Genomic DNA, 15,176 nt, shown 5'->3' with positions numbered 1-15,176 from the left:
TTCTATGTGGTCAGAGTTATGACACATAGGCCACCTCCTCTTTCTCCAACATCAGATAATCCCAATATGGTGGGTGCTATAGAGGCAATGATTGCAACAACATAATGCTAATATGGTGAATCATCACAACCTAACCATGTAGCAGATGGAGTCGGTTAGGCTATCAACATAAACATTACAACAAAGGCCTTTGGAGGCCTTACAACAATTGGGAGAAGCTTGTTTTTAAATTGGTCATTCACGAGCTCCCCACCCCTCGAGTACAATAGTGGAGTTTGGAGGGTTTTCTTCCGCTTCACCCATCCAAGTTCAATGGAAAGACTAGTCTTGACGAGGTAGATCAGTGGATGAGAGATATGGAGAAAATATTTTTTATCCTAATACTCACAAAAGTGACCAACCATAGTCTGCCATGCCAACATCTCCAATCTCCAACCTCTTCCCCATGAACCAGCCACCATGGAACCACCAATATCTCATCGACATTCACAACAACTACATCGAAGAAACATTGTTTGACAACTAGAACCACAAACCTCGTGACAAATGTTGGAAAACAACATATCCACCATGAACTCAAATCAATGTCGCCATCTCCATTGCAATAAGGCCAGCCAACACAAACATGTGTCACAAAGCTCCATAAGACCAAAACCACGCACCTTGCTCACGTTTCTCCCATTTTCACCAACCAAAATCGAGACAAGCACATTCAAATCATATAATTAATCATTGTTGCAGTGCCAAGAAATGCATCGCAAAACGTGGCATAACCTACAATGTAAATTTGTGTAACCATTGAAGCCAAACAGAAAATGTGACCCATAACACATCTACATCAAAACCAAATCGCAAGTGGACATCTCGTGAAACCCTAAATCCCAGTTGCAACGACGCACCAACTACAAACAACCTCGACAACAAACTGTGCCCACGAACAACAAGACAAAAGCCATTGCAGCGCCTCACAAATCTTCCACAATATATTGCGTCGTCAATACTTGTTGGAAAACGCATAGCCATTGCGAACAACCCACTAGTTCGCAAACCACCTCCTGCACAGAGGAGGCAGAAAAAAAGTTTGGAACATTGGAGTTTAGAAACCCTTTAGGGGGGCCTGTTATCTTTCTCTCTCTCTCTCTTTCTCCCTTGTCTTGGTATATTTTTATGTTACTTTTGCATTCCATTCAGTGCTAAGTTTATAGGACAAGTTCTACTGTAATTTCATTATGCATTTTGAAGTTAAATTAAAATAATGTCTTTGTTCTATTTATTATTCTTACGTTTTTTTTTATCTTTCTTTGTCTTTTATCTATGAATCACGTGAAAAGTAATGATTTTTACATTGTAACAAGTTAGTAAAGTGTTAAATCTACATGCATGTTGATGGTATGAGTCTAAGGATTTTTAATTTTAATTTAGAATGTACTTTGATTAAATTTATAAATTTCATGTAATTGAATGAGTTTTTACCAATAATTGACAATGTGCTTTGATTAAATATGAAAACTTTAAGAATAATTAATGGAAAATGTACTTTGATTAATGAGTTTTTTACTTTATATTAAAGGTAAATAAACATGATTAGGCATAGTAACATTTAATTGAGAATGTACTTTGATTAATTTTATTATATTAATTTACAAAGTTCATACTTCTAATTGATAATGTATTTTGTTTAATAGTGAGAACACCAACAAATTAATTGAGAATTTACATTGATTAATTCGAAAATATAAGACAACAATTAATTGAATGATAATCCTTAGATAACTAATGAATAATCTATTTTGAAAGTAGTGAAATGAGATTATTTTCTTTATAATTGTTTTCGTATCTCTTTATCTTTTTCGAATATCATGTTATTTTACTAACTTCTTTTGTATTGTTGTTTTTATAAAACTAATTTGTTAATAATCAATTTCGTGTTATTTGGGAGACGACTCATGATTGATTTTACTCTTTTTATATGTTAGCTACTATCTTAAAAATACTGTAATTGCTATAATTTAGTAGTATAAATTTAATCGTGTGAATGACAACAACACAAAAAAGAGAAAGATAAATAGAAATGTGATATATGATCAATGGGACTTCTTCTTGCGCCCCAACTGTACTAAAATGACCGAAGTAACCTTTCACCATTGACTTCCTTTGGCTAGGGTAAACAACCTATCTCACTTCCTTTTTCATTTCCTTTCTCATTTGTGTCGCTTAGGTGAAGATACTTGGTCCAAAGTGGATTTTGACATCCAGTAAACAATTCTAAAACAAGATTTAAAAGTTTAACCCACATTGCAATGTCACACAAACCAAATTTTGAAAGTCGTTGAACATTTCCAAAATCGATTTTTGAAATTTGATAAAACGACTTGGCCCAATTCGGATTTTCAAATTTGGTAAACAATCCGTAAACTGATTTTCAAATTTCGATATACCCAAAAACAATACATTTTGAAATTTGTTTAATCCAACCTAGTCACTTACATACCCTATTTTTAAATCCGGTTCATCCAACCAAGAAAATCACCACATTTTGAAAACAATTATACCCAAACAGATTTTGTATTTCTAGTAAACACTGAAAAACCAGGATTTGAAATTCGGTGTATTCTTGAGTCACATTTCTAAATGTGGTGGAGAAACGAAGGAAAGAGGATCAGGAGATGGGAGGTGAGTTTTCCGACACAAATGAGAAAAGAAAATAAAAAGGGAAGTGAGGTCAAAGTTAAGAAAATGATTTGAGGAAGAAAAAAAGTGTGATGAAAATAAGACTCATGTATGTGAGGGAGGGAGAAGATAAGAAAAAAAAAAGAGGAGTTGTGATTGATTTTATTTTTAATTATATATATTAAAGGCTATCTATTAATCATAATATAAAATAAATTAGTTGAAGGATAGGAACGAACAAATAATTTTAATCTTATAGAAATCAATTATTTAACTTAATTTAATGTAAATATATGTTTAAATTAAACTTAAAAGATCCTTAATTATATCTTTGTTTTTAACCTTTACTCCTTAAACTAAATTAAGTGTTTAATAGCACTTATCCTTCAAAATAATATAAATATTTATAAATTAATCATTTTAGTTTTAATTTATTTTTCTCAATTGCACGTCAAATATTATATCATATGATAAAAGAAATATTAAAAATTTAAAATATTTCAAAATTTAAATATAATAAATACAACTAATTTTTTTAATGTATATTTAATTTAGTTTATTAAATACCTATTTTTTTTTAAATGACTGAAGTTATTAAAGTTTTTAAATCATTAATATTTGTAAATATATATTTGATATATTAGATAATCAAACTTGATCGGGACATATTTTTGACGGGTTAAATATGTTTTTTGTCCCTTAACTTTCAGTAAATTTTGGAATTAGTCCATTTTGAAACTTTGGAGAAATTTAATTCTTTATCTCTCAAAATACGTGGATTTAATCCTTTTAATTAAATTTTGTTAAGTTTATTTGACATTTCAACCACATTTCATAATAATATTTGACTTAACATTAAAAAAAATGTCAAACAATATAAACAACTCAAATACAATCGTAAAATATATACAAAACATCAAATAAACCTAACAAAATTTGATTAAAAGGACTAAATCTACGTATTTCGAAAAATAAAATATTAAATTGGTCTAAAATTTTAAAATAGACTAATTCCAAAATCTACTAAAAATTCAATAACAAAAACATATTTAACAACACTATTTTTGTCCAATGGATACATATGTTACGAGATAATATCAGATGTGCATATCCAATATATTTTTGAAACCTAATAATAAATACTATAAATTATCACCTTAAAAATACATATTATAAATTGTAATTCTTTATTATGGATTAACAAATCATAATTACTGTAAATCACATAATTACTATTTAAAATATAATAAAATAGTTATTTACTGGGGTATGAGTTGCAGCTTCTATAATACTGTTACCGGAGGAAGCACATCCATTCTCCTCTGCAAAGACTGAAGGAGTGAAGAAAACCCTAAAACCCTAGAATTTCTGAATTCAGCTAAGACAGTGTCTCCTTCGCGCACAGGAAGAGGAATTCGAGGAAAAGAGGAGCCAATGGACTTCGACGAGTACGAATACCTGGAAAAGACAGTGGAGGAAGACGTAGATTCCTCCAAGAAGAAGAAGGACATCACGGACAAGATCGAGAGAAGTTACCGGAAGCGCGACGTCGACGACGATCTCCACGCCGACGACAGAAGGAGCAAGAGGAGGGGCGACGACGACAACGGTGGTTCCAAGAAAGATCGCGACAGAGACAGGGATAGGGACAGAGAACGGGAACGTGACCGTTCCTCCGGTCGTCACAGGAGCGAGAGGGAGAGAGATGGAGAGAAGAAAGAGAGGGATAAGGATAGGGAGAGGAGGGATAAGGATAAGGACAAGGATAGGGATAGGAGAGATCGTGATAGGGATAAAGAAAAGGAGCGCGAGAGAAGAGAGAGGGATAGGGAACGAGAGGAGAGAGAGAGATCCAGAAGGAGCGGGAGTCGCTCCGAGAGAGACAGAGACCGGGAGCGAGATTTCGAAATGCGCGATGGACGGTAATTCCTATATCCTCCTTCATTTCTGCAATTAGCTTGTGAACTACGGTTTACTTTATGAGTTCAGTGTTGGTTCAATTCTTCAACTGTGCTTGCGAGTGGCTTGAATTGATTGATGCTGAGAAAAAAATCTGTGCATTGGTGATGTGATTTGGAGAGGATTGGTGTTTTCCCCTTAGTATGCATTGTGTGATTGTTGTTTTTCGGCTACTGACTTGAAATCTGTTTTCGTTTTATGTTTGAAGTTGTCCGTGGTGGCATGTCTAATGGTGTGTGCCCATTATCTATTCTGGTTGGAACTATTGAAGTTTGTGCAATTCATTTTAATCATGAAAGGAGGGCTGGGAGGTCTATTTGGTGTTAAGAAATGTGACAGGATTTGTATTGTTTGAGGGTAGATTTTATGCATTTCTCATGTGATTGTGTTATTCACATAGTTTTAACATTTGTTCTTATATTAAAAAAATTATCTTGTCATATAGATGAAATGCCTAGGTCCTTGCTGCTAAGAATTCCAATGTTTGAAAACTAATAATTCTGTTAATATGATAACTATTTTACAACCTTCAACGTCACCTTGTAAAGTTAGACGGCTAGGTTTTTTCTAATAGTATGATACCTGAATAAGTTAAGAAGGTATGCGTCTGTTGAACCGGGAGGTACTATTGTGACCCCGCTTCTGCTTGCCCTGGGTCCTCTGACATTTATTTGACTATTCTGATTCTAAGGTTGAACATAATTCATGATGTAGGTATTATTATATATATATATATAATTTTTTTTTTTAATTTTGGGTATTAATATTACTATATAATGTTTTTCTAATGGGTGGAAACTAGATTTGTGTTATGATAGTTTATTGACTACAATGATGGATTATTATTTTAGAAGATAATAAAGTAAGAAAATCCTAACCAAAGTTTCTGGGTAATAAAGTAAGAAAATCCTAACCAATGTTTCTGGGTCATAAAATAAGAAAATCCTAACCAAAGTTTCTGGGGTGTATGCATAATATTGTAGGGATTATTAAGTGATGTTTTGGTGTATGATGTGATAAAGTGTTTTACATAGTATTTATATGGTTAGATATGGAGACATTAACCCTCTCAAGATTAAGTGCCATTTTGAACTATAATTTTATCGGAGTATGTGTGAAATTATGCTATAAACGCAGCTCATAATAAAAATTACTACTAATACATTTTCTACTTATTTTTTTACTTGTCAATTTTAATATGTGGTACAGGAGATTTAGGGATAAGAAAGAGGCCGTGGAACCCGAGGCAGATCCAGAAAGGGACCAGAGAACTGTTTTTGCCTACCAGGTTGGCTGATTGACCCTATTTTTTTTATTTTATTTTTTAAATTATCACAATTGGTAAGTTTTATTTCTTTTCATGTATGGCGTTTTTCTGATGATTGCCCATTTGTTCTGGTGATTTCAGATGCCATTAAAAGCAACCGAGAGAGATGTGTATGAGTTCTTCTCAAAAGCTGGCAAGGTTAGTTGTTTTTTAAAATATATGAACTTAGCTAGTAGAATTGTGATCACTTGCCTATCACACCATTCGTGTCTGTTAGAACTGTAATGACTTTTGTTATCATATTAAACCATCTTTATTATAATCTTAATTTATATTTAGTATATTGTTGCTTCTCAATCATGATAGCTGTTAGCAAATTACATGGAATTGATAAGTTCTTACGAGTATACTGAATTCTACTTAGAGATATTTGGTTTCTGTTGTAGTATATTGTGCTGTTCCTTCATTTTCAAGTAGGACAGCAACTTTATTATGTCTCAACAGACTGTTTGTATGATGAGTGATTGTGGGGCATATGATGATATTTTCAATGCCACAAATTTGGTGTTTGGCTTGCATGCTGGGAATGTGTTATATTTACTTCTGTAATTGGTACTTAACGTGTCATGTTTAATTTTCTCCCCTTTCAGGTGAGAGATGTTCGTCTGATCATGGATAGGAACTCAAGACGATCCAAAGGAGTTGGGTATGTGTTTTATTGTTAAATAACTTATTGTTTTTATGTATGTGCTATTGTGGTATTAGGATATCAACTTCCAAGAATCATGTTTAACTGTATCTTTAAATGGACTAGCAATGCGATAATGATGAGGGATGGTGGGAATACCTTGCACTCATGTTTAATCAATTCATGCTGCGCACTCAAGGTAGATGACATAATCCTAGTTTTTTGTTTGGTCCTATTCCCATTTCCTTCCTCTGCTTGTCATACAATGAGGATTTCATTTGTATGCTGATGACCCTTATTTTCCTCCATTTATTATTTGAAGTCCCATATATTGGTTGTGGGGCTTCATAAGGTTGAAATGGAGGAAGTTTTGCTCTCCTTTTCTCTATGGCTATCACTATTCAATTTTTTTGGTGAGAAGAATGACTCTTAGTATCTAGATGAGATGCTAATGGATTTGGTTTTGTTTGACATTTTAGGCCAGCTGCCAGTTTTAGGTTGGATTTCTTATCTTAGGATTTGATTTGTCGCATGTATACGTAATTACATGTAAAGGAAATGTGTTACTGTTGCTAATTTTTTCTCGTCCTGTCTCAATGGTTTCCTATCTCTATTCTCATACGGTATTCTCTTATTTTCTTGCCACTTTACATATTTTAGCTTTTTATGTTTATTATGACAGGCTAACATTTACTTTACAATTCAGATACATCAAATGAACTCAGCTTGAGCTGTCTGCACTAGAGTTTTTGTTTCCCTGCATCACTTTGCTGTATGCTTTGTAAGTTTTGATTGCAACTATTGGTTTCTTGGTTCTGAAAACTTGATGCAACTTCTTGATGAGGCTGCAGGTATATTGAATTTTATGATGCAATGTCAGTGCCAATGGCTATTGCTCTCTCTGGTCAACTTCTTCTTGGACAACCTGTAATGGTGAAACCTTCTGAAGCTGAAAAGAACCTTGTTCAGTCTAACGCTTCTGGTGGAGTAGCTGGTGTAGCTGGTCCTTATGGAGCTGTGGACAGAAAATTGTATGTGGGGAATCTTCACTTCAATATGACGGAGAGTCAGCTACGGGAGGTATTTCTTTTTTGTTGCTGTTTTACTGGCTTGTGTGGTGAGGATGCAGATGTTTGCATATTTCTCTTGTCATCTCTACTAAATTTATCAGGAATGTGAAGGCACAGTATTTTATTGAATACCAGTGGCTTGACAAAACCTATTTCTTCTTGGAAATATTCAATTAAGTTCCTCTAAACTGGATCTAGTTTGTTGATAGATTATTACCAATTTGATTCTTATTGTTACAGTTTTATCATCACTTGACATTTTTTTTTTCTGTTTTAGATTTTTGAGCCATTCGGTCCTGTTGAGGTTGTCCAACTGCCTCTTGACTTGGAAACAGGCCACTGCAAGGGTTTTGGGTTTGTTCAAGTTCGTTTCTAACACCCAACTTTGCAAAATATTGCTCTATGTAATAATTGTATTTACCTCTTTAATTTGATTTCACTGGGCAGTTTACCCATCTTGAACATGCCAAGGCTGCTCAGAGTTTAAATGGAAAATTGGAGATTGCTGGCAGGACTATCAAGGTAGAATTTTTGTGTTGGACATTTTAGTTTTAACCTGGTATCTTTAACTTTTGTTGATGACAATTCTGATAGTTCATGTGTTTCTGATTGATGTTGTTCATCAAATTCAGGTCTCATGTGTAACGGATCATGTTGGAAGCCAAGATACCACTGCAAAATCGGCAGACTTAGATGATGATGAAGGTGGATTGGTAAGTTTGTCTCGTTATATAAAGTATTCAAAACTGGTTTTCTCAACTTGGCACGTTATTAAGAATTTTAAATCAATATCTCATCATGCAATATTTCAAAATTACTGTGTGCTTTAAAGAAAAAGAAAGTTTTTCTATTATGTGTTTAAAAAGTGTATAATAATCAATGTAACTCTTAAAAGGTAGTGTTTGTCCTTCCAGAAGTTAGAAATATTCTTCAAAGCAAAAGCTCCAGAAATGCTGTATCATAAAATCCATTTTTTTATCCTTGCATAATGGATGTTGAGGTTACTAAAAATTTGGTACGTCGATATATTTCCAGACTGTTAGATCATTAGATGAGGATGTGTTCGTGGTGGACATATCACCATCCAACACATGTTGTACACACCTGTTAACACGGACATGAATATCAAGCTATAACACTTACTCTTGGTTAGACACCTCTGGGAAACTTTTACTATTAAAAAAATTAACAAATTTAATTTAAATTGTATTAAAGTAAAAAAAAATTATTAGAATTTTAAATGATTTAATCTACTGTAACAAACATTAAAATTGAAAATTAGAGCATAGAGTCTAATTTGTCTCTTGATGATCCAGAACTAGAGAGTATGTTTTTCAATAATGATGATGTAAGAGGTCACCAACTCTAGATTAGACACTTTTGGAGCAACTAGCAAATGATGCCACTTGGCATTTTTTGGAGGCTCATTATTAGTGTGCTGAACTAGTTGTCTTAAGAAATATGTTTCATCTTGAATTTTTTATAAAATATTGAAGTGACCACACATTCCCTCATAATATTTTCTTTGCATGCTATTATCATAAATATTGTCGAGCTTAACAAGTTTATTTTTTCAAAGGTGAAAATATAATTCTTAATTCAATTCTCAATATATGCTCTCAACACAAACACACGTTTGGTGTCTTATATTTTAGACATTAGCTGTGCCTAAGTTTTGGTGTTGGAGTCGGTTCTTCATAGTTGTCGCCCACATTGAAGTCTTAGTGCTGGTGAGGATTTTCTTAGGTTATAATTAAATTATGGACATAGGTTAGAGGCTGGTGCTTTCAGCATTCCCTCTTTTATACGATAATTCTATCCTTTTATTTTCTGCACCTTTTATCCTTGCACCTTTCACTTTGTCATTTTGTACTCTCTTATGGCACAATTCTTTATAGTTGAGTACTATTCCGACGGTGTTAAGTAAACTTTTTTGTTCCTACCTACGTTTTTATTTTCCTTGTATGATAACAATGATCTGTATTCAAAATTCTTGCTTAGCTACTGTGCTATTTTTGCTATGCAGACTTTAAATGCTCACTCCAGAGCATTGCTTATGCAGAGGCTGGCTGGTGCTGACATTTCTGCAAGGTTTGTTAATAGTATTTCTCATATTTAGCAACTCTGGTCGTAATCTTCACATTTTTTCTACTTTGCAGCATGGGTATGCCTGTTGTGAATGGCTCAGTTCCTGCTCAGCAGGCTGTTAGCTTACCTATTGGTGCACCAGGTCTTCCAGCGCAAGTTATGCCTACCCCAGTGGTAGAACCTGTAGGAAGCCCGAGCGAGTGTTTACTTTTAAAGAATATGTTTGATCCTAGCACTGAGGTCTGTGGTTGACTGATTTTATTTTACCACCAGGTAATGTTTTCATTTAACTAAGTACTGATGATGATAAACATTGGAATGCAGTCGGAACCAGATTTTGATATAGACATTAAAGAAGATGTAGAGGAAGAGTGTTCTAAATATGGCCGGGTGAAGCATATTTTTGTTGACAAGTACGTTCATTAATGTGTAACGCCCTTCAATAATCATGATCAATTTTACTACATGCCTCAACTTTTAATTAAAATTAAATTAATTCCACTTTAATGTGTTACAACTTACAATTCTTTAATTGGTTTGGCATGCACACAGAAAAAGCGCAGGTTTTGTCTATTTGCAATTTGAAACAGTGGAAGCAGCGAGTGCTGCTCAACATGCAATGCACATGAGATGGTTTGCACGAAGGTTAATTTCAGCAATCTTCATGGTAATCTTTTGGTATTCATGAATCCTTGCAATCTTTTATTTTTTTATTTGAAAATGTAATGTATAATGAATAAAAAACTAGGTGTTTGGTTATTTTTGTTTTTTCTTAATATCATTTCAACAATAAATTACGAAAAATTAGAGAACTGATAAAATGAGAACGAAGTGACATTTTGTATCGAAGGGTTAACTAGTACTTCTTAGCATATAGTGTGTACAAAAAATGCAGAAGAATGAGAATAATAAGTGTTTTAAAATTAGCTACCAGACTCATTGTTTTACGCATTTGATTAGTTAATTAAGAGCAGACTATTCTCAGAAGTTGGGGCCTAGGTAATCAAATTGGTGAAAATCCCATTAAAGCACTAAAAGCACAGATCTAGTCATGTCTGGAGCCTTAGGTTGCATGGATCTAAACTAGGATTTTGTAGTACTTTTCATAAGATTGATAGTTGAGAGTTGAACTTGTTTAACTTTACTTGAGGTATTGCTTTGATAGGATTATTAGTTTTTTTTTTTTTCTCAAGTGTCTATGTAGGTTTACTCTTTAGTCTGAACACCATCCCACACTTGTTGTCCTTGTGCATTTTAACAAATTTCGGTTCAGTCCCCCCTGGCCTACTAGAGTCTTTGTATTAGCAGGTTTTCAGATACTTTGTAGCTCTGTCTGTATTTGGGACCTCCTTTTTTACTTTCGTCATTCCTGCAGTGTTGGGGATGTATATAACGCTATGAGCTTCTTAATATTTGTGACTTCTCTTCTTTTATATTTTATAGGGTTAAATATGTTTTTGATCTCTTAAGTTTCAGTTAATTTTGAAATTAGTCCTTCTTCAAAACTTGATACCAATTTAGTCCTTCATCTGTATAAATGTGTGTATTTAGTCCTTTTTACCAAATTTTGTTAAGTTTATTTGATATTTTAAATATATTTTATGATAATATTTAAGTTAATATTGAAGTAAAAATGTGTCAAACGGGGTAAACAATTCAAATATTATCATGAAATGCACTTGAAACATCAGATAAACTTAATAAAATTTGGTAATAAGGACTAAGTCCACACATTTATAAAGATGAAGGACTAAATTGATATCAGGTTTCGAAGAGGGACTAATTCCAAAGTTCATTGAAATTGAGGGATCAAAAACATATTTAATCCTATTTTATAAAATATTAGGAGCTTAGTAAGGCTTTCAAGGGTTTGAATGCAAGTATTCCTGTTGTCTTGCGAGTGTTCCTGGCCTGGGCCTTATATTAAATGTATCAAACTAACATGTCAGAGTGTTTCTATCATATCCGATAATCAAATTATCAAAATATTATGCGTCCTGTATGTTGTCTCTCTTCCCTTTTTCTTTTTTACTTTAAATTTATAATATATAATATTCTTTTTTTTTCTGCATTTCAAGAGATTATTTGTTTTGCAGCAACCACAATTATATGAATCCAAGTTTAAAGGGGAGTGAAGAAAATTCATACATGCCTCGGGGCTCCTGATGATACAATATGCATAATTTTGAGGTCTTCAATTTTCATAAAATTAAGCTCTAGTTTATTTAGATTTTGATTCATGAATTGTATTAGATTACAGAGATGGTAGTGTTAATGTTGGCGATATTTATGATCAGTTTAACGTTGAGCATGTCAATGCATTCTAAAAATCTTTCATACCGTTCATCTTGTTGTGAAATGTAGAATATCTTGTATCTTTTATTGGGCATTAATCATTTATCCTACTGTTTGACATTTATTAAAAATTATAAAATATTAGGGGTTCATCATACGAAAATGAAATGTTCACGATTTTGATTTTTAAATAAATTTTAACGATAGAAAAGGATTTCTGGATTATAATGTATTATGTCTCAAAAATTAGGTGAGTGTGAGCAAAGGAATATTTACTTTCTTTTCAAATATTTTTATTACCAATTAAACTTTATTGGAGAATATAACTCAAATGGATTTGATTCAATCGACATTTACAAAATTGTTATTTTAGTATAATTTAATAGTGTGTTTTAAAGTAATATTAATATTGTCCAGTAAGTTTACGTTAATATTGTTATTTTGATTTCGTGCTTTGCACGTGAACAATTCGGTCTTTGGTGGTTTAAGTATCGATTCTTAATCTATTGGTGGATTGAATGAATTGTATATTTTTTGGCTTATTAAAAACATGGGTTGGGTGCACTTAACTCAATTTTTATTAACAAGTAAAGGAGTTGAGTTTGTTATATAATTTATTAAATGGCTTTGTGTGTATGCAACTTAATATCATGTCATTTCAACTATAATGATTATTTTATAAATGGTTAGAAGCTTTTATTGAAAATGTATTGAAAATGTAATGTCTCGCCCATGAGTTAGTGTAGCGTGGCTTGTAGGTATTGCTTTAAGCTGAGGTAATTTTAACAAAATCAATGTATATGAGTTGAATACTTACGAGTATGTAACAATCGTTTTTTAAAATCGTAGGAGGATACGAATGTGTATATACATAAATGTTTTATTCTATTACCGTTTTATATTGAATTGTTAAACTTAATTTTATTGCTCATTTACATATTGAATTATTAAACTTATTTTTATTGCTTTTTTTAGTCTTGTTTTCGTATAAGTCGACAAATTTTCTTTTATTGCATATTTCTTTTTCTGTCAAGTTTTTCTTTGATACTCATTAAATTTAATTATATTTTAAGATATTTTATTAATTATATAATTAGCGTGCTGGTTTCTTCATACAGCTGGAAGAAAAAGACAAATTCTTCACTCTTTTTTTTGGACAAGTGGCCTAAAGCTCATCTAAGGATGTCAGTCATAGTTGTTTTCGCCCTTTGCCTGGAACTTCAACCTGCCATAAAAAAGAGACATGATTCTAATTGTTCGATCGTATAGTTTAGAGGTGGAACGTGGATCCTGCTCCCGTGTGATATGACTCGGCTTATACTTGTACTGATAACACGTGTACTTTGCTTCCTTTGGCTTGGGGCAAATCCCTTCCCTACACTGAACGGAAGGTCGATACTAGGATTCTATCAAAAAGATCTGGTCCGGGGAGCTATCTCACGAACTGAAGACAATGGAAGCCAAATAAAAAAAAAAGATCTCCTTATGTTTTTCCATCTTCTTCTCTTTTGGATGGGAGGCATATCTCAATAGTTCGATTCTTATTCTTTCTTTTCTAACGACTTTGTGTATACAATATAATTAAGTTAATATATAAAAAAATTATATTTATTAGAGACAAAGTAGAATAAATGGAGTAAAAAAGAGAAAACAACCTTTAATGAATGATAAAATAAATAACTGGAATAGTTTTATAAAAAATATGTAAAAATAACTGTTAGTCTTTAAAAAATAAATAAATAATTATATTGTAAAGATAAAATTAGGAATAAGTAATTGTGGACACAAAAAAGGAATCTCTTTATATATAGTTATAGATAATCAATATTTAAAAAAGGACAAATGATAATGTTTGTGTTGTGTATGGATATTTTTAAGAACCTAAATGTTTATTCTAGTAGTGGTGTACTAATGGATTCTAATTCCTTGAGTAATATGTTTTCTTTAGAAGATGTTATTCTCACTTTCGATATTTTACGAGGTTTACAATATTTATATTCAACTCATTGTAATTATGAGACAATTCCTAATTTTTTATGTTTAAGGAAACTCTATTGTGGAATAAATAATCTCTAAATAGGTTAATATGTTTGATGAGAGAATTTCGAGGAGGATAATGAATTAGTTCATAATACAAGAAAACCTTATCGGGATAAGTCAAAGAAAGTTAATACTAAATATTCCAAAACAAATATTTCTAAAAGGTTATAATAAGTTTTAAAGGCCTTTTGTGGATAGTGAGTGAATTTAATATGCTAGGGAATTTGATTATTGAGCTTTAGTTTCCTAATGGTGTTGCGTTAATCTACTTTTTTCGTCTATGTATTTACTTAATGTTTTCATCATAGGTATTTTTTGCCTGTGTCTAATATTTTTATCATAGATTTGGTGTCATCCTCTCATATTTTTATTTTTTTTCTTTTTAATAAAATCTTCATGTTATGCTAGATGACTTACATGAACTTATTGAAAAAAAAGTACAATTATATGAGAATACCAACGAATGAATAACATGTCATTTCTAAACTTTCTAAACAAATGAGTACAAATAAATCTATGGATGTTGTCATCTCATGTAAGGACAAAAAATAAATTTATACTCATGAATATTGTTTAAATCTATTCCAAATTTTAAAAAAAATCTGTCTCGACTAAACATGAAAATTAAATTTCAATCTTATTAAATTGTGAGTACGAGGATGACAATAAATATATATATATATATATATATATATATATATATATATATATATATATATATATATATATATATATTATTTGTCTCTATTATTATATTCATTTTTAATTAAATTACTAAAACACTTAATTAGGTAACCTAACTAACCTATTTTAATTATTTTCTTTTGTCTATTGTTTTGTTTCTTTTGAAGAAGTCCTTATTTTGCTATGCAATATTTTAATATCAATTAAGTTTTCTTAAAATTTTAAGGTATTTTTTCTCTTATTAATTATAATTTTATTTATAAATTTTCTTGATTTGCATGGTTTTGTTAAAGTGATGTATTGCATTTCAAGAAATATAAATCACAATTTCATCAAATTAATTTGTTTTATAAGCATAAATCTAACCATTTTGTTCTCCCTTTTAATATTTTTTTTTCTATATGAGAATTTGTTT

At 31.6% G+C, this 15,176-nt stretch overlaps 1 protein-coding gene across 1 annotated transcript; it reads left to right on the top strand.

Annotated features, from left to right (window-relative positions):
- Positions 1 to 3,952: 3,952 nt before the first annotated feature.
- Positions 3,953 to 12,088, top strand: LOC114178029 (Splicing factor, CC1-like protein). Its single transcript, XM_028063703.2, has 13 exons — positions 3,953 to 4,592; positions 5,839 to 5,917; positions 6,038 to 6,094; positions 6,547 to 6,602; positions 7,436 to 7,664; positions 7,932 to 8,018; positions 8,102 to 8,176; positions 8,287 to 8,367; positions 9,681 to 9,745; positions 9,814 to 9,982; positions 10,067 to 10,155; positions 10,295 to 10,409; positions 11,839 to 12,088. Exons 1-13 carry the CDS (start codon positions 4,105 to 4,107, stop codon positions 11,875 to 11,877), a joined length of 1,629 nt encoding a protein of 542 aa, XP_027919504.1. The 5' UTR covers positions 3,953 to 4,104; the 3' UTR covers positions 11,878 to 12,088.
- Positions 12,089 to 15,176: the final 3,088 nt, after the last annotated feature.

This window comes from Vigna unguiculata, chromosome 3, assembly GCF_037176805.1.
Source record: "Vigna unguiculata cultivar grain cowpea cultivar isolate G323 ecotype 2 chromosome 3, ASM3717680v1, whole genome shotgun sequence".
NCBI lineage: Eukaryota > Viridiplantae > Streptophyta > Magnoliopsida > Fabales > Fabaceae > Vigna > Vigna unguiculata.
This window is presented reverse-complemented; position numbering and strand designations above follow the sequence as displayed.

What these genes read in the sequence shown, in the direction of transcription:
- LOC114178029 (XM_028063703.2), top strand. Translation starts at nt 4,105, where the DNA reads ATGGACTTCGACGAGTACGAATACCTGGAAAAGACAGTGGAGGAAGAC. An exon ending in TCTTCTCAAAAGCTGGCAAG is followed by an intron (nt 6,095 to 6,546) that starts GTTAGTTGTTTT and finishes CTCCCCTTTCAG; the next exon opens with GTGAGAGATGTTCGTCTGAT. An exon ending in TGTTTGATCCTAGCACTGAG is followed by an intron (nt 9,983 to 10,066) that starts GTCTGTGGTTGA and finishes ATTGGAATGCAG; the next exon opens with TCGGAACCAGATTTTGATAT.